This window comes from Vicugna pacos, chromosome 10 (genome assembly GCF_048564905.1).
Source record: "Vicugna pacos chromosome 10, VicPac4, whole genome shotgun sequence".
Lineage (NCBI taxonomy): Eukaryota > Metazoa > Chordata > Mammalia > Artiodactyla > Camelidae > Vicugna > Vicugna pacos.
Window position 1 is genome coordinate 72,600,560 of NC_132996.1, and position 25,079 is coordinate 72,625,638.

At 54.1% G+C, this 25,079-nt stretch overlaps 1 protein-coding gene across 1 annotated transcript in view; it reads right to left on the bottom strand.

Moving 5' to 3' along the window:
• The window catches only part of SHANK2 (SH3 and multiple ankyrin repeat domains 2), a 490,743-nt gene that overhangs the window by 336,353 nt on the left and 129,311 nt on the right, over window positions 1-25,079 (bottom strand). Inside the window, exon 10 of the mRNA XM_072970511.1 lies at window positions 15,790-15,867. Coding sequence (XP_072826612.1) covers window positions 15,790-15,867 — 78 coding nt within the window. The remainder of the gene's footprint in view (window positions 1-15,789; window positions 15,868-25,079) is intronic.

The window sequence follows — 25,079 nt, forward strand, 5'->3', positions numbered from 1 at the left end:
GATGCAGTGGCTTAAAACAACACATTCATGATCATACAGTTCTGGAGGTCAGACGCCCTAAAATCAAGGTGTCATCATTGGGCAAGTTCAGGGGAGAATCAGCTTCCCTGTGTCTTCCAGCTTCTTGAAGCCACCTGCATCTTTGGCTCGGGGCCCCTTCCTCCGTCTCCAACGCTGGCAGTGCAGCATCCTCAGATCACTTTTTCTTTCTGACCCACGTTGCCATCACCGCATCACTGGCTCTCACTCTGACCCTCCCGCCTCCGTCTTTGAAGGCCCTTATGTTGACACTGGGTTGGCCCCAAGCGTCCCATCTCAAGACCCTGCCTGTTACCACCTCTGTGAAGTCTCTCTTGCTGTGTAAGGTCACAGATTCACAGGTTCTGGGGAATCGGGACGTGGGTGCATTGAGGGACCACTATTCGGCTGACCACAGTATACGAAGCTGGCTACAGAAATATGAGCTGTCTGGGCCACGTAACAGAGGCAGTACTGAAGACAGGGGTGGGGTGCTTGTCAGGGAGGGAGCGGACGTGAGCCCAGGAGGAACCGTCCTCAGCTTTGCCGGCTGTAGGATCTCTATCACAAGCACTCACTCTGCTGCTGCAGCGCCAGGGCAACCACAGGCGACCTGCAGGTGAGTGGGCGCAGCTGCGTCCCAATAAAACTTTATGTATAAAGAGAAGGCAATGGGCCAGATGTGGTCCTAGTTTGCCAACCCCCAAGGTTGGGTTTTCTTGGTTCCCGCATCCTGCTTCTCCATGAAAGGGGCTTAGACCGCCATGCCCACCGCCTGGACTAGCAGGGCTTCCCTGGGGAAGGGAAGTGGCTCCCTCCCTGCCCCACGGATGCCAGGCTCTGCCCACATGCTGCTCCCTCTGCCCAGAGAGCAGCCATGTCTCCTTCAGTCTGGATCCTGGGATGGAGACTAAACTGGGGTGAAGCCTTTAGGTATTGTCACCAAAGGGTTGGAAGCCCCTGAAAATATAGGGATGTTTGTTACCACGCATAACCTGATCTAAGCTGACCAATGCAAGGAACAAGCGCTAGTCGGTATCATTCTGATTATTGTTTTTATGTTAGTCTAGCTTTTTCTCAGTTGCCCCACCTGGCCAAGGCTGGATGCCAAACCTGCACCACTCCCAAGCAACCAGCAGGTGTGAGAAGAGGCCACTGGCTGTAGGGGCTGACCCTGCAAACCTGCACGAATTTTGTCACAGCAAGAAAGCACAGACGCCATCAACTGATGTATGGCTGTACACCCCGTGGTTCCTCCATACAGCGGAATACCACTCCCATAAAAGGGAATGAGATCCCGACGCAGGCTACCACACAGGTGACCTCTGAAGCATGATGCTGAGTGACAGAAGTCGGACGTAAAAGGACATTTGTTGTAGGATTCCACTGACATGAAACGTCCGGACAAAGGAAATCCAGAGACAGAAAATGGGTTAGCGGCCAGGACTGGAGGGAGGTGGGATTAGGGGAAATGCCCCTGGGGTTTCTTTTTCAGGCGATGGGAGTGTTCTAAAATTGACTGTGGTGATGGTTGCAGGCACCTGTGAACATACTGAAAACAATGAACGATACACGTGCCTTGTAGGGCATGTGAGTTGCATCTCAGTAAAGCAGTTCCAAAAAATAATGAAGCCCGCAACGCACACCGCGGAACCAAGGGCAGCACCCCTGGCACCCCCTCCCCGCGGCGGGGCGGAAGAGGGCTCCCTGGACCCGGCCAGAGCTGTCGGCTTGACTGCGGCAGGTCTGGACAAGGGGCCGGAAGGTGCCGGATGGTCACCTGGCTTCAGGTGCCTTTTCCAGGGGTGACACTGTCAAACGGTCACCACGGTCCGTGTTTCCCGGGTCATCTTTAAGATCTCACCAAACCCTTCCAAAGGAAGGCGAGAAGGCGTCTTGAGAAGCCTCTAAGTTCAAGGCCATTGCCGGCCCAGGAGCCAGCGCCATGGTTTTCTCATCGCCTGAGTCCCTGCAGGTTGACAGCCACTGCCCGTCCAGCGGGCAGCCTCTTTGCTCAGATCCATACACACTCTCAACTACCCTGACGATATTTCCGACGTGAAAAATCACCCTCCTAACGTTTTAAAAATAGAATGAAAAACATCATCGGTTTCCAAGCCCGCAGAAACCCTGGCAATTCCAAATTAGCATAACAAAAACCGCTTTTTGAGAAAACTGGGAAAGAGTCTCGATATACAGTATTTATTACCCATTTCCATAAGCCCACTCTAAACGCCTCAGAATTACCATAATCTCTGTGACTCTGTCCCTTCCACTGGGAATGTCTTCTTCAAGCTGAAAGTGTGATGTTCTTGGAAGAAAAGAAACAGTTTGGGGAGACAGCTGGTTCTAGGCAAAAGCGCTGGTTCCGCCCTGGAGATGGAAATCTTTAGCACGAGAACAAAGTCCCTTTGAGGAAGCAAAGTTGTTGTCTCTCACGGGAGCCACAGGAAATTATTAGTTTCCAGACGCACCCGCTTCTATCTTGAACTTGGCCTACACAAAGCGACTCCTCGTCTTAGATGCCCCAGGAGATGGATGGTTAGGGACCACGAGCTCAGTAGCAGGAGCCACAGGGCTCGGCGGGGCCGCAGGCCTGTGCCGGCCCGGCCAGTGGGCAGCAGATGCAGAGAAACCGGTTAGAGGGCGGGGGGACCCAAGTCACTAACCTCAAGTCACGTCCCAGGAAACCAGCTCTGTTTTCCAGTTTTCCCAGTCAAGCTGCTGGGCCGCACTGTCCCAGGGTGTGTGGAAGCACCCTCTCGTGCACATCGTCCTCTGCCAGCACACAGGCGGCTGGGAGGTAACCCTGCCCTCAAAGACCCCACGTGGGGTCCGCCGCCTGGAGGGGCGGGGGGTCCCCTGAGCGCCGCCCTGCTCAGGCTCATGGCCTCCTTGTGATATTGCCCTGGTGGCGGCCACAGAAACAGCTACTTAAAAAGGCAGCACACACCACGCCTCACACCCATCAGGACGGCCGCTACATAATCGAGGCAGGAAGCCACACGTGTCGGCGAGGACCTGGAGAAATAGGGCCCTTGGCGCTGTTGGTGGGAACGTAAAATGGTGCAGCTGCCATGGAAAATAGTCTGGAGGAGCCTGAAAAAATTAAACACAGACGCATCATGTGGCCCCACCGTTCCACTTCCAGGTGTTTACCTGCAAAGAAGCGAAAGCAGGGGCTTGGAGAACCACTTGTCCACCCACACCCGCAGCGGCGTCATTCACAGGGGCCAGAGGGTGGAGGCCGCCCGAGTGGCCACTGACGGACGAGCAGAGAAGCAAAGCGTGGTCCAGCCTTAAAAGGGAAGGACACTCTGACGCCGGCTGCAACATGGATGGACCTTGGAGACGTGATGCTCAGTGAAGTAAGCCAGTCACAAGAGGCCAAACCCTGTAGGATTCCACTCATAGGAGGTCCCTAGAGATGTCAAATTCATAGACAGATGGGTGGGGGAGGGGACACGGAGTTGGTGTTCAAAGGGGACACATCAGTTTGGGGGGATAAAGACGCTCTGGAGATGGGGCGGGATGGCTACACAGCAACGTGCGTGTGCTTAACACCACCGAGCCGTATGCTTGACGATGGCTGAGGTGGTAATTTCTACATCATGTATATTTTACCATGATTGAAACAAAACCTGAACTTCTAAATTCCCTTGAAAAGCAAGAAGATCTAGCAAAAAGGGATGTGTGTATTTTACCATAATTAAAAAAAAGCAAATGTAACAAAACAACAACAAAAATACAGCACATTAAAACCCAGCATTCACTTCTTATTGCAAACCCAGAATCTGCTCCTGGTCTTCAGTGGCACCTGGAACACAGTCCCTGGACCTTCTCATTCCGGTCCCCACCCACAGCCAGCATCCTCCAAACACGCGGCCCCCAGACTGAGAAGGCCCCATCCCCACTCACCTTCCTGCTTTCGAGCTAAGGTACTCCGCTTTCAGATGTGGGAGGAAACACTGCCCCCTGGGGAAGCCTGCCGGGTCCCAGATCACGGTACCATCAAACATCCCCTCCTGGCGTCTGTCACCAGTCCCTCAAAGACAAGATCCCTCTGACTACATGAGGCTCATTATTATACATGCCCAGTGACGGAAAAGAGGCCGGCAAGAAACCCAGAACCACTGACGGTGATGATGAAGTGTGGGAAGGGCGTCCTGGCATGATGAACTTCCCGGCAGAAACATCAGTCCTTGGTGAGACCCACTCCTCGGTGTCCCTTCCCTGCCCTGAAACTTCCTGATTGGTGTGACCTTTTCTGAAATGTCGCTGGCAGCACCCTTTAGATTGGAAACCTGAGACTGGTAGCACGGAACAGGCACTCCTCTCCGGCCCAGACCCTGCTTCTCCACCTGGCGTTGCAACAGGACGTGCCAGCCCTGGACCAGCTCAGACGCCATGCAGAGGGACTCTGGATTCCCAATAAAGTCACAGGATCAGCACTGCTTACGTCTGGAAGAGAAGTTGAAACCACCAAGCAGCAGATGCTCAGATGCTTTCAAATCTGAGACGGTATATACATATGTGTAACGGAATCACTATGCTGTACACTGGAAATTAACACAGACCGACTATACGTCAATAAAGAAAAGAAATCTGAGACGAACGAAAGAAAATGTCCTTTGAGGAAAATCTGTGATGGGGGCATAGAAATCTCATAGAAGTCCCAAAGCCACGTGGCCATCAGGGAAACCTCCCAAACCCCAAAGCAGACAGGAACCCCAGAGCCCTTCTCTGAGATGGGTGGGCGGGCTGTGGGGAGGACCCCCCCTTGTGGCCCCCAGGCCTGAATGAGACCCTCCCCCAGCTGAGCTTCTGACAGGGGCACCCAGCCGTGGCCTCGTCAGTCCTGGGGTGTCTCCCTGACCCTAAGCATCCCGAGGACCGGGGGCAGGTCGGCCCTGCCTTTGTGGCACACCCCGGGAGACAGTTTCCTGCAGCCACACAGAACTGGCGCTGCATCTGGGTGGACGGTGATCCGGCCCTTAGCCTCGGTCTGCTCCCTTCTCAGTGAACCCGGCATTCGCTGCTCATCCAAGGTGACCCCGTACACACTGGGTAGGGCTCGAAGGACGGCCGAGATGAAGACGTGCAAACCGAGAGACCATCCGTGGTGCTGTCCCTGTTTGGCTGGGGAACACAAACCCACTTGCTGGTGCAACTGAAAAGGCAACTTTGTTTCCTAGGATGGCTAACTCCATCATCTCCTCCGTAGCCGAGAGAGGCGGCCAAGTGTGGGTATCTCTCCCCTGAGTAGCAGCCACATTTTAAAACCTGCTTTTCTATGTGCTGATAATTAATGAAGCACCAGGTCCTGGCGGAAGCCTCCTCTCTGGATGCAAACACATCAGGGCCTCTCTCTGCTTCCTTTGTTTTCAGGTGACACCCGTCCTGGTGCCGTCCACCCCGTCCCCAGCCCTGCCCACCTAGCCCGGGGCTCCGGGCTCCCTCCCGGCCGAGGTCTTCCGCCTCCTCACTTGCCTGGGTGGATTTCAGCTTCCTGAGGAAGGGTGTGTGTGCAGAACTCACTTGGATAACATTTACGGGTCTCTGCAGTGCCCTCACGCTAACTTACTATAACACTAGTCTGGAAGCCTTTCCCCTCAGAACAGGAGCGCGTTCTGAATAAATTCACCGTCAGTGAGCTGCCAGCACTGTCACTGAAATGTTTGACCACCACCCCTCCTTCCTCTCTACATATGGAAACTGGCTTTTCCCCTCTTGAAATTTAAAAATTAACACTTTACTTTTTATTCCTGAAGTCCTGAGCTCTCATGACCCCGTCCTTGCTGTGGGCACTTGCTCATAGTTGAAACTTGTGGAATTCAGGGCCTTTTCCAACTGGGCATCTCGTGTCCTTCCGTTCGGGGCTATTGTTTTGAATGACCTCTGTGCTAGCTGCTTCTGCTGTCTCCGGAAGCTCCGTTATTCAGGTGTCGAGCCCCTCAAAGACTCCTGGATGATCTCACAGCCCAAACTCCAGTGCGGCTCCTGATCGTCCTCCTCAGTGACGCGTGCTCCGAGCTCGGCAGCCATGACCGCATCCCAAGAGCCCCCTGGATGCCCCGTTTCACAAATGCTATATCCTCGCTTATCTCCCAGAGGATATGGGGCATATATTTTTGAAGTTCCCTTCTGTTCCCTAAATTTCTCAGTTTCCATCCAGCATCCTTTTCTCTGCCTGTTTGGTGTCTGCCTTTCGCGTTGGCGGTTCTCCCTTAAAGACTGTTGATTCTCAGCTGTCTGTTCCCATTTTCCATGGGAAGCATTTCCATGCAGAATGGGATCTCCGGGTGTGAGCTGCTCTTGTCAGCAGGAGGACGTGCCCTGGGGGGCTTTAATGGGGGGAATGAAACACAGAACACTCGGAGGAAGGGTTCTATTCACACAGATGACAGCAAGTGCAAAGGCCCTGGGGCAAGGATGTGTTTGCCGGGCTTGAGAAAAAGCGAGCAGAGACAGTGAGTTGGGAGGTGTGGGGTCAGCAAGTCCCGTGAGCCTGGTTGTACGAGCTCAGAAGGGTCAACCAACACTCCCGTTTCCAGCCTCACCTGCACCCTCAACACAAAGGAGCCCGGCCGCCTACATCCGGGAGCTCTCCAGGGTCCTGATGCGGTCCAGCTGGAGCCCAGCTCTGCCCACTGACGGCCACCCAAGAGCTCTCCAGGGTCCCGACCTGCGGTCTGGCTGGCGCCCAGCTCTGCCCACTGACGCCCACCCGGGAGCTCTCCAGAGTCCTGACCTGCGGTCAGATGGCTCCCAGCTCTGCTCTGCCCACTGACATCAGGCGGTGCAGTTTCCCTAATGCCCTCCCCTTTCTTTTCCCTCCCATTCCTGGTGCTGCGGACTGGTGACCATCTCTCCTTCGCTTTTACTGAATAGGATAAGATGTTCACATACCTTCCTGACCTTCAGACGTTACCAGCGGACTGAGTGTGCTTTTCTCAGCTCCTGGAGAGCAACACCTGCAAATCAACCTCCCCGGGCCCCAGCCCAGCTCTGCCCATGTGCCTGGGGACACGGTGCCACTCTCAAGGCTGGCTGCACATTGACCTGTTTAGGGGGACAGGCTGCAGACTGCATAACTTTAAATTTGTCAAGCTTGGGTTTACCGCCTCAGCTGTGGTCCAGGGGTCCTGAGAAGAGCTCCAAGGATGTGCCCTCTCCTCTCAACCAGGTGCCCACCCAGCACTCCCCTGGACCCTCAGTCGTCAGGCTCAATGACTTGGACCTCAAGCCAGATCCTGCACAGCCTTGTTCTCTGCCTCTCCACCCCTTCCCCAATGTTGCACAATCAACCAGTTAATTAAGGAACTCTCCCTGTCCTGACCCCAAGCTTGTTCAATTCACGAGGCACCCCTCACTCTTGCCACTTAAAGGGTAAGAATCAGCCCCGCTTTTCCTATGGGATCATGATGAACTGTTGGATGGGATGGCTTGGTTTCTAGTTGAGTTTCCTGCTGCCCCGACGGGTACGCATATCTCGCTGAGAGTAAAACCCGAAGTCCTCGACAAATCACGTGGCCCCCCTTGGGCCTCCACTGCCCCGCTCCCCCAGCTGGCTGGCCTCCTTGCTGCTCCCTCAAACAGGCCAGGCACACTCTGACCCCAGAACCTTTGCACGTGCCTGTTCCCATCCCCCAGGTATCTGCATGGCCCACTCCCTCCATCCCTTTTCCTGGTCTGTGCTCAGATGTCAGAGGCCCCCATCATAAAAGATGCCCCATCTCTCTCCCTGCTCTTCCTGCTCTATTTTCCTTCCTGTAATTTAGCAACCTTGATGTATTATGTGTGTATTTTTTTACTTGTCATAATCAGTCTGATTAACGTCCACTCTGTGAGAGCAAGGGCGTGGCTGTTCACTGATGAATACCCCAGCACCTAGAACAGAGTGTGGCTCTCACGGGCAACCCAGCGTGCACTGGTTGGAATAATGAACTTGAAACTGGATTATGCTTCATCACAGATAAACCCAGTATATCAGCCAAAACATGCTGGGTTACCCAGGTTTCCATGCCCTAATCTAGAACACAACTTCCACTTTCCTGTTTCCATGGGAACACAGAGTCTGAATCCCAAATAAGAACTTTTAAAAGAAACTGCTTAAAAATGAATGGCTTCTCTGACTGCGAGCTCTAAGCAGGGATCACGGACCGAAGTGCTTAGAGGGACCAGCTGTTCACTAGGCGGAAGAGGCAGGTGGCGGTGGACAGTAAGGAGTGGTGGGGACTGCGGCAAGCTGGAAAGTGCCGACCTTCACAAAGGAGCAGTGCTCTCTGACCCTGGCCAAACGCCAGCACACACAGAGGCTGCCTGATCACCTTTCCTAATCATTCCAGGGAAGCTGGAGGTCTGAATCTTTATATGAAATTTCTGAATATTTAAATGTCAGCAAACGATTTAATTTTTAAAAGACTCTTAAAGGCCACAACCCGAGTCTCTGGAGTCAGATCCACCCTCCGGATGGCAGGTGGAAAGCCACAGACTGTGGTTTATTCCGTCAACAAATGAGGGAGAACTGGTGCTCTGGCCAATGGCAATGGCATGGTCAGAGGATCATGCAACATAAGGCAGGTACCAGCGATGCCCAGGTCCCGCCCACCGCGCTGCTTCAAAACACACCAGAGAAACGCAACAAGAGAAAAAGAAAGAATCTGGTTGGACTGAAAGAAACAGTCTTTCGTCATCAGCCATGGAAAGGCTGAGATGAAATGTCGTATTTCGTACCTCCTCCTGCCAGAGCTCACGTGCTGCTTCTCACAGAACGCTCATGAAAGGGGCTAAAGTGGAGAGGCCGTAAGGGGGCACAGCGAGACGGCGGCCGTCTGCAAGCGGGGAGCGAGCCCTCACGGGCACCGGAGGGGCTGGCACCTTGACGGCGCGCTCCCCAGCTTCCAGGACTGCGAGAAACAAACGCCTGCGGTTTCAGCCGCCCTGTCTGTGGGACTTGTCGCCGCAGCCCACGTGGGCTAAGACGCACCATGTGCAGGGCCAGCGCCACCTCAGGTGGCCGTGCGGTCGGGCTCCCACACCATGGCTTCCCTAGGTGGCTTTCACTTGGTGGCAAAGAGCAGAGGTGCACCCAGCTGGTGACAGTTTTCACAGAGGGCAGAAGGGAAAGCCATGGAAACCAAGGGGTGAGCCTGTGCAGGGCCGGGCAGGAGGGTACCCGGTGATTTGAGCAGCCGGGGACCGGGTGAGCTCACTGCTCAACAACTACCCATGGCCTCCTGTGCCAGTGTCCTGAGGTTGCTGGGACAGAGGACCACAAACTGGACGGCTTCAAGCAGCAGGACTCTACTCTCTCACAGTTCTGGAAGCCACAGTCCAAAATCAGCATCATTAGGTCCAAACCGAGATGTGGGAAGGTTCGGCTCCCTCCCAAGGCTCTGGGTGAGGGTTCCTCCTGCCCCTTCCAGCTCCGGGGCTCCGGTGCTCCCTGGCTGTGGCCACATCCCTCCAGTCTCCGCCTGAGCCTTCACACAGCCTCCTCCTTGTGCGCATCCTGTTACAAGGACCGTGTGATGTCACTGGGCCCTCCCGGACAATCCATGGCAAACTCTCCATCTCAAGATCGGTAACTGCCCCGGTGAAGTCCTTGCCATACAAGGTCATGTCCACAGGTCCCAGGGGTAAGACCTCTGTCCTCTGGGGCTGTTCTTTAGTCCAGCACCTCTCCGTGACACTCCTCCCTGCCCTGCTGCATGGGGCCCCCATGGCCCTGGACCCACGCCTCCTTCCCTGAACACGGCGCATTCTTTCCAGACCCCGGACCTCTGCTCCTGCCCCATCTCCCTGGAGTGCTGTGCCCACTCCCCACACATCGGCCCAGCAGAGGTACCACTCCCATACCCGTGTCCCATGGACCATCTCACTCGGCCCTGGTAACTCTTCTTGTCACCTGCCACGATGCGATCTTTTCACCTGGTGGTGGCCATGTGCACACAGGTCTGATATCTCCCCCCGCTGACCCGCCCACCAAGACACGGACTATCCACGGGGCGCAGGTGCATGGGGCCACGTGAGCTGAAGGTCAGGCTGGGGTCGTCCTTGGGTCCGTTGTGGGTGGGGGCAGGGGTCACATGGGTGGTGGTCTCTATGAGCGGGAGAAGGGGAGAAAGGGGGGACTGTGACCTCCCCTGAGGATGAGGGGAAAGATTCACGGTGCTCCTGGTGGGGACGAGGCTTCACAGACACTATCGGGGGTGGATTTACAGGCGTGGCCACAATCTCCAAACCCTGAACTAGATAAGCTCCTCCAGGGGGTCTGTGTGCCTGCGCGTGTGCATCTGTGTGCACATGCATCTGTGTGCGTGTGTGTCCATGTGTACACTGTGTCTGTGTGCACGTGTGTGTGCATCTGTGTACACATGTCTGTGTCTCCGTGCACATATATACTGTGTCCATGTGTGCACGTGTGTGCATGTGTGCGCGTGCATCTGTGTGCACGTGTCTGTGTACGTGCGTCCATGTGTGCATGTCTGAGTATGCGTGTGTGCACGTGTGCCTGTCTGCAAGTGTGCACGTGTGTACATGTGTCTTCTCTGTGCACGTGTCTGTGCATGTGCGTACATGTGTGTCCATGTGTGCACTGTGTGTGCATGTGCATCTGCATTCACGTGTGTCTGTGCATTCAGTGCACGTCTTATGTCAACTCTGCAGTGTCCCAATGTCACCCGAGCCCACTTGCAGCACAGAGGGCAGCACAGCAGGAGGAAGCGGGGACCCTGCTCACGACATCCAGCGTGGAAGCACAAGGTCATGAGAGAGGACAAGACCGCCTTGACCTTGCTCTGCCATCCGTGTGGATTTCAACGACATGTGGCCCTGCCAAAGAGTCTCCCTGCCAAATCGCTAAACAAGGAAAGATGTCCAGAGAGGTGTCTGGAGGGACAGGGAACAGACGTGCCTGCTGAGTGGGTTCCATCAATTTCCCAGAAAAAGTACAGCACCCAGAACTCGGCCGCTCCCCGAAGCGTCAGACGGCCCTTGTTGCCGGCCTGCACACCAACCCAGGAGCAGCTGCTCAGAGCGCAGGCAGCAGGACACGGGGGCTCGTCATTTACAAGGTGCCCCCGCATCGCCCGGGGTGGTGCGTGGCTTGGGAGAAGGCTGGTTCCTCTCCATCCACGTCACAAGCTGAGGGAGCTTGATTGGGGCTCCGGGTGAAAGCACCCAAGATGCTTATAGGTCTGGAGAACAACAGCCGGGATCTGACATCTCAGGAGAGACCTAAGGCCACTCCCATGAGCTGCGTGTCCCCCTGGGAACATGCTACGGCAAAGCCACGTCCTGGGCTTTGGAAAGTGAATCAGAGGGTGAGGAGGTGAGGAGACAGAATCTACGGGCATCTACCAAAGGCCAGCTCAGCCCTGCGACTTATCACCTACGAGCTGAGGGATTAAAGACCCCACGTTTCTGGCTTTGGCCCTTCTCCTTTCACGTCCAGTGTGATGGCGTAGGAAGGACTCAGGGTCCTGGGGGCCATGGGCAACACTCACTGTGCCCTTGGAGCTTCAGACCCCGGCCATCCACCCCACCTCTGCGCCAAGCAGGGATGAAGGGAACCCGGGTCTCGGGTGACACTAGGAAGAGGCTGAGTGCCCAGCGGGGCTGAGACTCCTGCTCACGGGAGGCAGCCGCCATGGCTGGGCACAACCTTCACCACAGAGAGCCCACTGTAAGGGCTTCTCTGCCCTCTGCCCCGCCCGTCCTCGCACCTCCCTCCCGGAGTCACAGCGGGACCTGCAACACTTTGCAAACTCTCGCTGCCTGTCCCCTCCCCCTTACTTCCTCCGCCTCCTCTCTGTCCTGGACTCCAGCTGGGCAGCTGCTGAGTAGCCTGAGACCCACACAAGGTGACATGTGTGTGGGGACGCCATCTCTCCAAACACACGATGCTCGGTGCTGGAATTGTTCCCTTCAAACTACGGAAACCCCTTCAGAATGGCGCTGCCAGGAGGCGGGAGCGTTCAGATCGGTTTCCCCGTGTATCAGCCAGAGACCTCCAGGGACACACACACATGCACACTCACACACACACACTCGGTGATTATTTTAAGGAACCGGCCCATTTAAGGTCTGAGATCTGCAGGGCAGACCAGTAGGCTGGAACCTCGGGTGAGGTCTCCGTGTGACAGTCTTGAGGCGGAAGAACTTCTTCTTCTCCGGGAAACCTCAGTTTTTGCTCCTAAGACCTTCAACTAATTGGACGAGGCCCACCCACATGGACTAGATCAGTCATCTGACTGGATGTGAACTACACTTACAAAGTACCTTCACTGCGATGCCTGCCTGGGTGTCAGATGACATAACGGGCTCTGGTGCCTAGCCAAGCGGACACCACAGCCCACAGCCTTCGACGGCCGTTCCGACCTCTCCCCCGACCCTGCCCCTGCTGCACACCCCCTTCACTTAGACCTTCCACATCTTTAGAATTCTGTCCATTCCATGTCTCCTTATCTTCCGAGCAATCGGAACATAAAAGGATCCCTGCCATTGTTCATAAACCACAGGCCAGAAGGAAGTCTGCCTCACTCCAGGCAGCAGAGCCCTGGACTGGCAGTCAGAAGGCCTGGAGGCCACCGACTGATTCTGGAATCCTAGGCGTCCATCTCTGTAATTCCATTTCTCCCACAAGCTGGGCATGAAAATGTCCACCTTCTTGGGCTGTTGAACATTAAATAAGAACATACAGAAGAGCACTGGTGAGCTTTAAATTTAAATGTGCAGCTAGGAAGATTCATCATCATCACCATCCTCACCACCATCATCATCGCCATCACCATCCTCATCCCCATCATCATCACCATCACCACCATCATCATCATCACCACCATCACCACCATCATCATCACAATCACCATCATCAATGTCATGGACTAAATTATGGCCCCCCCCACCAAATTCATATATTGAAGCCCCAACCCCCACTGTGGTGTTATTTGTAGATGGGGCCTTCAGGGAAGAAGTTAAGGTCAAATGAGGCTATACGCATAGGGCCCCGATCAGACAGGACTGCTATTCCTACAAGAAGAGGAAGAAACACCAGAAACCTCCCCCACCCCCTCTCTCTACGCACCGCAAAGAAGAAACACTAGCATCTGAGAGCCAGGAAGAGAGCCCTCACCAGAAGCTAACCTTGCCGGCATCCTGACCTTGGACTTCCAGCCTCCAGCCTGTGAGACAGACGTGCCTGCTGCTGAAGGCCCTGGTCTGCGTGCTTTGTCACGGCGGCCGGAGCCGACTCGGACAACCGCCAGCATCCTCGTCCTTGTGTAAGGCACACCCCAGTGATGCTGTAGGTTCTCCTCCTCCTCCTCTTCCTTAGAAAAGTCACCTCTGTCTCTCCTTTGACTCTCAGACCTGAGACTGCGTCCGGGTCCTGGGGGCTTGTTAGAACACAGGGCCCCACGCCTACCCCCCGAGCTTTCGATTCAGGGCACCTGAGGGGAAGCCTAAGACTTTGCATTTCTCTCAAGTTCCTAATTTTTCTGCTGCTGCTGCTTCAGCCTTCAGATAAAATCATTGAGCAAAGGCTTGGCCAGATGAACTCGGTCAAATATTCCAAGATTTCATAGAAAAGCCCACGTTCACCCAGCAGCTGAGTATCACCCAGGCTTTCTAGGTGAGTGCCCCTGATCCCTGATAAATGAAGTGGTGAGGCATCGCTCCCCCGCAGACTCAACAGTGACTCACTCCTCAGCTCTGGGAAGGGAAGGGCTGAGCGTGAGACGTGAATGCTGGGCACACTCTGCAGCCAAGGCTGCCCAGAACTCAGTCCCTCGGGACCGTGACAGCATGAGGAGGCGGCAGGCACGAGGGAGGAGACCAGCTCCTGACACGCGCCGTCGGGGGAGTCCGTGCTGGGTGTGCAGAGCAAGCACCCTGGGCTTTTACTCCGCCCATCACAAGAGCAGCGTCTGCAGGACAGAGTCCTATTATTCAAGCGTGTTTGCGTAATTGTCCTCCAGAACCACTGGTAGCACCTGATCGATGACTGTTAGCAAAATAGGGACAGATGGCCTTGGGTCTGAGCTGCGGCCCTTCCGCAGCCCAGAGGACGCGCTAAGCTTCCCGCTAGGGCCCCGGAAGAAGGGGTGTCCCCGCCCCAGGTGGTCACTGCCCGTGGTGTGGGGACGGGAGTGGGGACTGCCTAGGAAGACAGCTACGTGCCCTTTAGCCTGGACGCCAGGCGTGACCACTTCTCTGGAAGCCATATGGCAGTTACCAGCCTCTGCCCAGAAGGGCAGAAATGACTGATGTGCTATCCAAGCACTTTCTATGAATCAAAGGGCATCAGCTGCCATTTTCCAAGCAATTTTTTGGGAGTGGAGGGGAGTAACTAGTTTTGTTTGTTTGTTTGTAACGGAGCCACTGGGGATGGAACCCAGGACCTCGTGCCTGCCGAGCACGCGCTCTGCCACTGAGCTATATATACCCTCCCCCTTTCTAAGCAATTAAAGCAACGTTTTGACTTCCAAAAAAAGGCTCAAGAAAACATATTATTTAATGGTAAAAAAAAGCGTTAAATCAAGATCACCAAGCCACACCTGAGCCCAAAGGGACAGACGCCTCCCACGACAAGGTGGGAGGGGCCCCCTGGGAAGAGGACCTTCCCCGGGGAGAAGCCCATTCACTCTGGAGACACCGAGCCCTGCCTATTAGTAAAATCTGAGACGAGTCTTCGCGCAGTCACCCGCGGAAGCCAGCTCTGAATCAAAGGCCTCTCTCAGCCCGACAAGACGCAAAAATCACTTCCGAAGAAGAAGAACCACAGTCACCTCAATTTCCAGCTCATGTGGAGACAGCTGACTGTGCTCAGGATCAAAAAGGATTTCTGTAACTCAGAGTTTTAGCCAAAAAAAAATTTTTTTCATCCTAAACCATCTGGTCAGCTGCATCAAAATTCGGCCAGCCCCGTATTCACACCAGGGGATGCTACCCAAGCTCCACCTGGAAAGCACGGCGCCGAGTGTCAGAAGCCGGCCACCAAGACCAGCTGCTGTGTGACTCCATCCGTGTGACGCGCCCAGAGGGGCCCGTCCACGGGGACAGAGAGCAGGTCAGTGGCCACCTTGGGGCCTCGGGCGGAGGAGTAGGGAGTGACTCTTGGCAGGTACAGAGTTCTCCTTGGGGTGACGAGAGGGTCCTTAACTCTGCAGAAATGATGCCAGTACAACATTGTGAATATGCTTATGACACTGAATTACACACTTCGAAATGCTAACTGTGGTCAATTTGGTGTAATATCCATTTTACCACAACTGAAAAAAATCAGGACCCTGGCTTTTCACCCCAGCCACAGCAAAACACCACGGTCCTTCACCTCTGCCCTGGGACAGCGGGGCCGAGTGGGGGCACCGGGTGGACAGCAAGTCAGCTCCTGGGAGATCTCACGGAGCCCTCCCCGTCCAAAGGCAGGCAGCGAGCCAGCACTGCCCCACAGCTGCACAATCAACACACCCAGGTCTGCACTGCCTTTCCCAAGCTGCCCTCCTGAATGCCCCCCACAGGGGCATCGCTGCGTCCGTCATGCTGGTTGGTCCAACTGGGAAGAAGCCAATATGAGCAGGCGAAGTGACACAGGACGGCAGCCTGGGCGCTACGGGATGGAGGTCCAGGGACGCAGCTCCAAACACAGACCCCATCCTGGACCAAGCGGCTGAGCTCTTGTCCAGCTGCAGAGAGGCCGGGCAGGAACGCGGGTCTCCTCCCTGGCAACGGACCCACAGCATCCCACGTGTTTGAGCCCCTGTTTACCTGAAATGGGGTCTGGCTGTTGTAGTTCTTCAATTCCTTATTTCCTCCTCGAAACAGCAGCACTCGGGCACAGCTGTCCTGCGGAGTGGAGAGAGGAAATCTGTAAAGTGGTGACTCCAGCATCCTCCAGAGAAGCCCGCTGAGGGCGAGCTCACAAGAACTTAGAGAAATGAAGATGCAGAGTCAGCGGAGCGGCCGGATGCAGGTGGACGGCCCCGCGCGCCACCCCTTGAAGCTTAAATGCTGCAAATACCTTGGACAGCAGCTTTGCAGAATCTATAAAAATTTAAAATACATACAGCCCCACAGCGAATGAGTGCACTTTCTAAGAGTCTGTCTACAGAGAAGCTTGCACGTGGGCAGAAAGTATGCGATAATCTAAAGCCTGTAAGTAAACTACGAAAGGAAAGAAAGGAAGAGAAAACCCGGAGGCGGCAAAAATGTTCTAAAAGTGGGAAAGTGGGAATCATTCTAGAACATTCTTTACAAAAAAAAACCTTTTTTCTGAAGTAGACTTAATTTACCCTGTTGTGCTAGTTTCAGGTGTACGGCAAGGCGACTCAGTTATACATGTATGTCTTCTTTTACAGATTCTTTTCCATTTTAGGCTATTAGAAGCTACTGAGTGCAGCACGTTGCAGTAGGACCTTGCTGTTTATCTATTTTATATATCATAGTTAGTATCTGCAAACTCCTAATTTATCCCTTCCCGCTTCCCCTCTGGTAACCATAAATTTGTTTTCTATGTCTGTGAGTCTCTTTCCCTTTTGTAAATAAGTTCATTTGTATCATTTTTTTAGATTCCACATGTGAATGAAAAATACTGCAAAACCGTATCAGTGAACAAAAAATGCTGAAACCATCAAGTCGTTAGCAGCTGCCGCCACCCCCCAGTGAAGACCAGCCTGCAGCCGGCCTATGGTGCCCTCTGAGGGGACTCAGAATAAGAAAGGACAGGATACTGGCCCTAGATAGCTAGGTGCTTGTCAAAGGAATGAGTTCACTGAGCCCAAATGTTTGCTTCCTCATACATAGAAAAGCACTACATTCGTTAACTTGAGACGCCTGGCTTTCTTTAGACAGCAAGTCATCTTTTATTGCTCCAACTGCCTGGTCTCTGTCGTAAAGCTCCTGTATATCCTGGCTCCTCCCCTACCTCTTCAGAGCAGCCCCTCAGAGCCATCTGAGGGGCTGTCATCCTGGCTCACGTCCTCCTGCCAAATAAAATAAAACTCTCAACTTTTAGGCTACGCATTTATTTCAGTTGATACACATATAAATGATATCATAGGATACTTGTCTTCCTCTGTCTGACTTCACTTACTATGATCGTCTCTAGGTCCATCCACATCGCTGCAAATTACATTATTTCATTCTTTTTTATGGCTGAGTGATATTCCATTGTGTGTGTGTGTATTCACACACCACACACCACAGCTTCTTTATCCAGTCAGCTGTTGATGGGCATTTAGGCTGTTTCCACGTCTTGGCTACTGTAAACAGTGCTGCTGTGAACACTGGGGTGCAGGTGTCTTTCTAAATCAGAGTTTTCTCTGGATACACGCCCAGGAGTGGGATTGCTGGATCATACAGTAAGTCTAGCTTCAGTTTTAAGAAACCTCCATACTGTCCCCTGCAAAACCTTCTTTGCTGAGGCAGGGCAGCAAAAGAACAAGGCAGACGGATACAAACTGACAAGAACAACAGTAGTAAAGGTAAGTCTCGGAACAACAGTATAGCTTAGTTTCACTTACACGCTAGAGTCTGCATTACAGAAAAGCAAAGAATGTGTCTGCAAAGTCGTTACCAACGAACAAGATCTACTTTCTCAGGAAGGAGGAAAAGCTCAGGGAGCGAGCAGGAGGCACCTGTTGTTATTGCTGGTTTCTGCACTTGTGGTTTCGAACGGCTTTTGAGAGGCAGCCAATGCTCATTTCTCGTGTGTTTGTACCACGAAAAGGAGTCTATTCAAACCCATCTAGTGAGCTACTATTTGCCCAGAGGGGCCACCCTTTTTGAAACCCCCATGGAGGAGGGTGGGGACAAACACCTCAGATAAAGAGACTAGTGGAAGTGACACAGGAGGGACACAGCCACTGAAGTAAAGACGCAGCAGAAAGCTCCAAGGTGGCAGGAAAGGCAACTCCCAGGAGCGCGGAGGCCCAAGAGGCGGAGCCTCCGGCTCCAGGGGCCTCGAGCCGCATCACACACACTGCAGCGCCCTGGCCTGGTGACGGCGCCCCCACGGGTGCCAGGACTGTTGCGAGGCTAACCATGAAAGGCCAAAGGAGAGGGCGGCGGCCCAGTTCCTGGGAGTCCCGCCCCCCCCCCCAGAGTAGCGGGGCCGCTCCTCCCACTTACCAGCACATGAAATCCAGCAGCGCCGCTCCCTGCCCCCTCTCTCTCGCCTTCCCGGGGGGGCCCACACTGTCTATGGAGTGTGTATCTCCCTAAGTAAATCTACGTTTACTCAACAGTGGCTCGCTCTTGAATTCTTTTCTGCGCGAGGTCGAGGACCCTCACTTGGTAGGGGGCATCCCAGGGACTCGTCCGAGACTGGGGACATGGCCGTCCTCCTGTGCCCGCCCCCGTCTCACTCCGGTATCAGAAGCTTACTGATGGGAAGCGTGCTCTGCCTAGCAGACGCAGCTGGGCTGTTAAGAACGAGCAAATGATGCTTGTGGAAGAGCATTTAGACGATCAGGTGCGTGTGGGTGCAGGGCCACACCAGGGCCCCAGTGCAAGTCACAGCCACACCCCAGCATGGGGCCTGCCCGCTGGCCCACCTTCACCTGCAGAGTCCAGAGCAGAGGCAACAGCTGCAGTCACCCAGGCTGGATGCTCAGGAAGTAACTGCTGAATGAAGAAGCCAGTGGAGCCACTAACCAGGTTCCCACCTATGGAGCTGCTTAAGAGCACAGGCCAGCAGCTCCCCCCGAAACCGAGCAGGACCCTGTGGGGCCCCTCCTCGTACAAATCCACCCGTGTCCTCTGTTCCTTGTTTGTAGGACACAGACTTCATTTAGCTCCTTGACCTTTTCCTGAGCTCCAAAGGGCAGATTCAAACAGCTGCCAATCAGGGAAGATGGGAGGAACAGTCAAGACACAGCAGTGCGGCTGTTAAAGGGTCCTGGCTCCTCCTCAGGGGACACACGTGACACTACCCTGAGTTCTTCTGCGGGAACTGAGGTGGAGGATGCTAACTTCAGGCTGAGTGCGAGATCCGAGCCCTGCCCTGTTCCCTCTCCACCAGCCAATCAGATCAAGCCACACCCCACAGCCCTCACCTCAAAGGTTGCCTTTAAAAACCCTTCCCTCGGGGGAGGGTGTAGCTCAGTGGTAGCGCGCATGCTCAGCACGCACTAGGTCCTGGGTTCAATCCCCAGTGCCTCCATTAAAATAATTACATAAATTAAAAATAAACCCAATTACCTCACCCAAAAGGTAAAAAAAAATAGATAATAAGTAAATAAATACATTTTCTAAAAAAGGTTTTAAAGTTATTAAAAAGAAAACCTTCCCTGGGAACCTTTGAGGGTTTGGCGTTTTCAAGCGTGAGCCGCTGTCCTCCTCCCTCAGTCCTGCAGTAAACCTTCTCTGCTCCAAACTCCGACGCTTTGGTCCGTTTGGCCTCACTGTCTGTCGGGCACGTGAACCTGCGTTGGGTAACATTAGGACTGCGCGCTGCTGCGGGCGGGCCGGACGGACGGAGGCTGCCCTCCGTGGACCACTGTGGGCCCAGAGAGGGCCCGGGGACCACACTGGGGTGGGTCCCCGAGGAGGGGCTGAGGGACACGGGGCCGCAGACTCAGGCCCGCGGGGCAGCCCCCGTGAGGTGGCGTGAAGCATATTCGGAGGTGGAGGTTATGCAAGAAAAAGCAAGCAGAGAGAAACATTCGCCAGGAGCCCTGCTGTGTCCAAAACAGCTGTGGTTGTGCGAGACGGGGCCCAGGCTCACGGTGGGCAGGGCCCCACCACGGTTTAGGGGTGGGAGCCTTAGGGCAAGCTGAGACTGTCTACACTGCATTTTCCCCACAAGCGTGCGTGCAGGGAATGCTTCAAGAAACTAAAAACATTTAAGAAAATTTAAGTGGGGGAGGGTGAGCTCAGTGGTAGGGCGCGTGCTTAGCACGCACAAGGTCCTGGGTTCCAGCCCCAGCACCTCCGTTGAATAAACAAATAAACCTCCTTCCCCCACCACCCCCAAAAAAGAAAAATTTAAAAGACTTAACTATGCTTAGCAAACACATCTTTCATATTTGGGGTACAGTTAAATCCGGATTTTAAAAGAGGAGCCCCGGTATTAAGTGTTACCAAACGAAAGTTTGTGTGTCTGATGCACCGTGATGCCAAACATACCAAAACATCGGAGTTGGGAGCAGAGGAAGGTTTACTGCAGGGCCGAGCAAGGACGGGCAGCTCCTGCTGGAAAAACCCACGCTCTGCTCTCCGATGGTTTGGGGGAGAAGCCTTTACAGGCAATGTCTGGGGAGAGGGCTGTGGGGTGTGGCTTCCTTCTGATTGGCTGGTGGGGAGGGAACAGGGCGGGGCTCAGGAATCCCGCACTCAGCCTGAAGTTACCATCCTCCACCTCGGTTTCCGCGGAAGAACTCAGAGATACTGTCACGTGTGTCCCCTGAGGAGGAGCCAGGACCCTTTCACAGCCGCACTGCCGTGTCTTGACTGTTCCTCCCGTCTTCCCTGATTGGCAGCTGTTTGAATCTGCCCTTCGGAGCTCAGGGAAGGTCAGGAGGCTGAATGAAGCCTGTGTCCTACGAACAGACAGTGGGGGCCCCACAGGGTCCGCTCAGTTTCATCAGTTCAAGTGGGGACGGGCCCAGGGTCCCGGCCTGAGGCCACAATCCTTGGAGGGAGGCCGGTGAAGACTCCTCCTGGGTCATGTCATTTTACAAGACTTTTTTTGGGGGGAGGGACAGAGATAATTAGATTTATTTATTTATCTATCTTTATTTTACTGGAGGTTCTGGGGACTGAACCCAGGACCTTGTGCATGCTAAGCACGGGCTCTACCACTGAGCTGTACCACCACCCCCTGGGTCATGTCATTTTATTCCAGAGTCTTAACTCCTGCCCAGCAGGTTTTGTAAACAGAGTCCTATTCAAACACAAGCCCCTGAACTTTCTGGCCCTGCCCCAGCCACAGGGCCAGGAGGACAGGTGGAGTTTCAGCAGGTGGAATTTGGGGTGAGGCAGGTGCAGATGTGAAATAAAATTCATATTTTATGGCAAAACAAGAAAAACTTAAACATAAAGTTTTTCCTCTGCCCTTTGGCCTCCTCTCTGCCCTCACTGTGCACAGTGTGCCTGCAAAATGGAGCCACCAAACCTCCCCCGTCGGCAGCAACACCTGCTCAGCCATAAAGAGCAACGTTCTCCTGGCACCAGCGAGGCAACTCCTTAGCGGTAACATTCCTTCTTCAGCTTGTAAGGGGCCACGTGACCCCCAGGCTGCCGCTTAGGTGTGGATTACATGAACTGTCCATAACGTATCTGATGCAAAGCCCTGTGTCTCAAGAAACTCATACAACCATGATTTCTAACAGGCAGAAGAGTTCTCAGAGTTTTCTGAGACGCTTTTCCTGGGTTATAATCCTCAAATTTGGCTCGAATAAAACTTTCCATTTCTTTCTTAGATCAACCGATTAATTTTTTGTTGACACAGGTAAGACAGAAGGGCGTGAATTCCTGGAGTGGCAAGCGGGGAGGGACCCAGCGGGGTTCAGGGGACCTGAAGGCTGCCTGGTGGGGGCAGGGGGGCCTCTCCCTGAACTGAATCTGCACAGGCCTAAGTGTGCCCTGGCCCACCTCGAGCGCAGCCTGGAAGGACCAGCCAGCTGGCCATCCCCAGCCACCAGGAGCAACCTGGCCAATCCGGACCCAGGCAAGAACCTGACTCCGCAGTTCCTTGCAGACGCTGCCCACTGCTCAGCAAGGACCCCTGCAGAAAACTCCCATCAGAAAGGATGTTTATTTCCTATGAAGCTAAGAATAGGCCCTCGCCAGCACTGCCAGTCACTCTCTCCTGGGAGGAATCCAGCCAGGATCCCAGAAAACTCCTCGGCTCTCTCACAGAGGGCTGACTTTGAGTCAATATTAACCAACCCCAAGGCGGACAAGCCATCACTCTGATATTTACCAGACTTCAAAGCGACAGCCCGTCCTGCACAGGGATCTCAAAACTGAAGGGCAAGGGATCACGTGGCTTCACAGCAGCGACACCACATGTGTGTGTGTGTGTGCGCGCGTGCACACACGTGTGCGTGTGTCTGTGTGCACACACGGATGCTTCACAGTTCAGAACACGCATCTGCCAGTTCCTTGATTCCACCCTCACCATGTACGTAGCTCTCTGCAGGAGACTGCCTCAGCAGGAAACACCTTTCACTTTGTCACTTTAGCAACATTGTAACTAACTTCTGAATCAGACGACCCCACCCCTGCTTTTCGGATCTTTGGATCACAGGATACCTTGTCTAACCTGTGGGTTTTCTCTGTAGATCAAAGAAGTAGGAATGAAGAGCAAGTAATTAACAGATGACCAGATCTCCTCCTTGGGTTCCCCTTCAGCAATCTCGTGAACAAGACAGCATTTAAAGAAAAGATCGCGAGAAGTCGACACACCCACACGCAGCGGTGGTGGGGTGGTGGCAGCTCTGACCGCCTACCTTAGATTAACTGAGATCACTTCCCCTTTCCCCTTTAACTTTCATGGCCGAGCAGAACCTTCAGAGATGGACTTTCAGGGGGACACTGAGTCCACCATCTCCCCACATTGCCAGCATCTCAATTAAAAGCAACTTTCCTTTCTATCAACATTGCCTCTCTCAAGTATTGATGTTCGAGTGGCAGGCAGCCACACTCCTTGAACTAAAGAAAGCAAGCTGGACCCAGTGCACAAACCCATTTCATGTCCCCCATTTCTTGTCAGTAGGACATAGGCATCCTTCAGCCTCCTTGACCTTCCTCGAGTTCTAAGGGGCAGATGGAGAAGCATTCCCAGCATGAAAGCAGCAAGTGCAAAGGCCCTGGGGCTGCAGGAAGCTGGAGTGAGGGGGGTCAGAAGACGAGCTGGACAGGGGACAAGGGCCTTTGGGTTCACATGAAGGAGTTTTTCATCAGAGGGGACACAGGCTGATTCGTGTGGTATAAAGCCACTCTGGTGTTCTGGGGAAAGTCAGGGAGTAAAGACTGGGAGACAGGAGGTAGGTTGGGGATGAATGCAGCCATCCAGGGCAAGGACAGGAAGGGACAGAAGAGAGCTCACCACACCTGGGACAAGAGAGATCGTGAGGAACAGGAGGGCCGCCCAGACTTCAGGCTGGAGCCACGGAGAGACGGGCACTATTTACACAGCAGGAGGAGCTGTTACTGGAACCACTCACACGGTCTCCCCAGGGATGTCAGCCGGGCTACGGAAATCGCTGCCAGAGCCCAGGGGAGAGATGACTTGGCAGGTGCTGACCGAGGCCACGGGTGTTCTCTAGAAGGTACCGAAGGACCCAGGCAGGCCTGCCTGAGGTCATGTCGGGGGAACTGGGGCAACGGAGCATATGGTCTAGACACTAAGAGAAGATGCCACTGAGAGGTGGAGCTGGGTGGGGACAGTGATGTGATGATCATGGCAATGCCTCGGGGGTGTCCCGCTGCCCTGAGCAAGGCCTGGTGGAGTTTGATTGTGCGTCCTGTGAGAACAAAGGTGGGAACTTGGAGGCCGAGGGCCCAGCGGCATCGGGACAAGATCGGCAGTGTAAATGGGCTGAGGAATGAAGGTGGACATGGGCGTGCAGCTGGGGCAGCTGCAGAGGCAGTGGCATCTGTCTGTGCGCACGTGGCCTGATGGAGGAGGAGAGGCCAAAACCGGGGCTCTGACTACTTTGCCCCAAACTGCCCTGTCTGCACGGTGGTCACGGCTTTAACTCCGGATTTTCAACTCCCACCCCCTGCCCCCAGGGCTCTGATTTCCACTGAATCGAGCTGATCTCCGCTCAAACGTCACAGACGAGAACGACTCCATACGCCAAATTCTAAGTTAGGAATTCATTTCCGGTTTGAATTATCTCTTGAAACAAGCCTGTCTAGGCAGACAGAAGTCCGAGCAGAGCCGAGATGCAAGCGATTAGTAAACGTGCAAGGAGTTGAGACGTTGATGTCATCAGGGCCGGCTGGAACCTGGCTCCACAGACGGACCCTCCTTTAAGGGTGATGCCCCAAAGACCACGCCCCACACACACCAGGGCGCACGACTGCCTGGTGCTCAGGGGGCCCCATCTTCCCCCACTGAGGGGTTATAGGAACTTGTCCCCAAAGCCTGGGGGAGGAGAATACAGGGTGAGGTGGGGAGCCCAGCTTTGACATTTTACCAGCTGAGCTGCTCCGGACCAACCGGCACCTCCTGGACTGCACAGGGAATGACAACCAACAGTGGCCACCAGAGGCTGGTTGGGGGGATCTGAGGGGAGGGGCTGTCTGGACGTCTTTCCACAGACTCTCAATTTCAGAGGTTTATTACCCCTGTGATCCCCCATGGAGACCCCTGTCAGCTACCATCCTGACGAGTGCTGGGTGGGAAGCCGGCAAGAATACAGAGACACGAACAGAGCACAGCCTGTTGCTTCTTCCCCTGGTTCTCAGCAGAATCAAGAGGTCTGCTCCAGAGAGGCGGGCTTTATTCTCCATCTTCCAGATCAACTGGCCTGGCCGAGTAACATTACATACTAAAAACTCACTCCCTGCCTTCACCATCTAGGGTAGAAAAACAAACACCAGGCTGCGTCCCTTACTCTGGAGCCCCTGGAGAGCCAGCAGCGGGCTGAGGGAGTCAGCAGATAAGATGCAATTTGCTTACATCAAAGCCCTAATTAGTTGATTTCATAAGAGAAGAAGACAGACTTTTCTTATCACAGTGTGCCTTATTAGAAGTGTGCAGCTGAGGTCTGCCTGAAATTGATACAACACATACATCAATCCATAAACCTGATGCTTTCAGGTGTAATGAGAAGCTTGGTAAGCAAATTAACAGCAGCACCAGCATCACCAGCACCATCATCAGCATCACCAGCACCATTACCATCACCACCCTCATCACCACCATCACCACCCTCATCATCACCATCACCACCATCATCACCATCATCATCATCATCATCATCACCACCATCATCATCATCACAATCATCACCACCATCATCACCACCATCACCGCCATCATCATCACCATCACCATCATCACCATCACCATCATCATCATCATCACCACCATCATCACCATC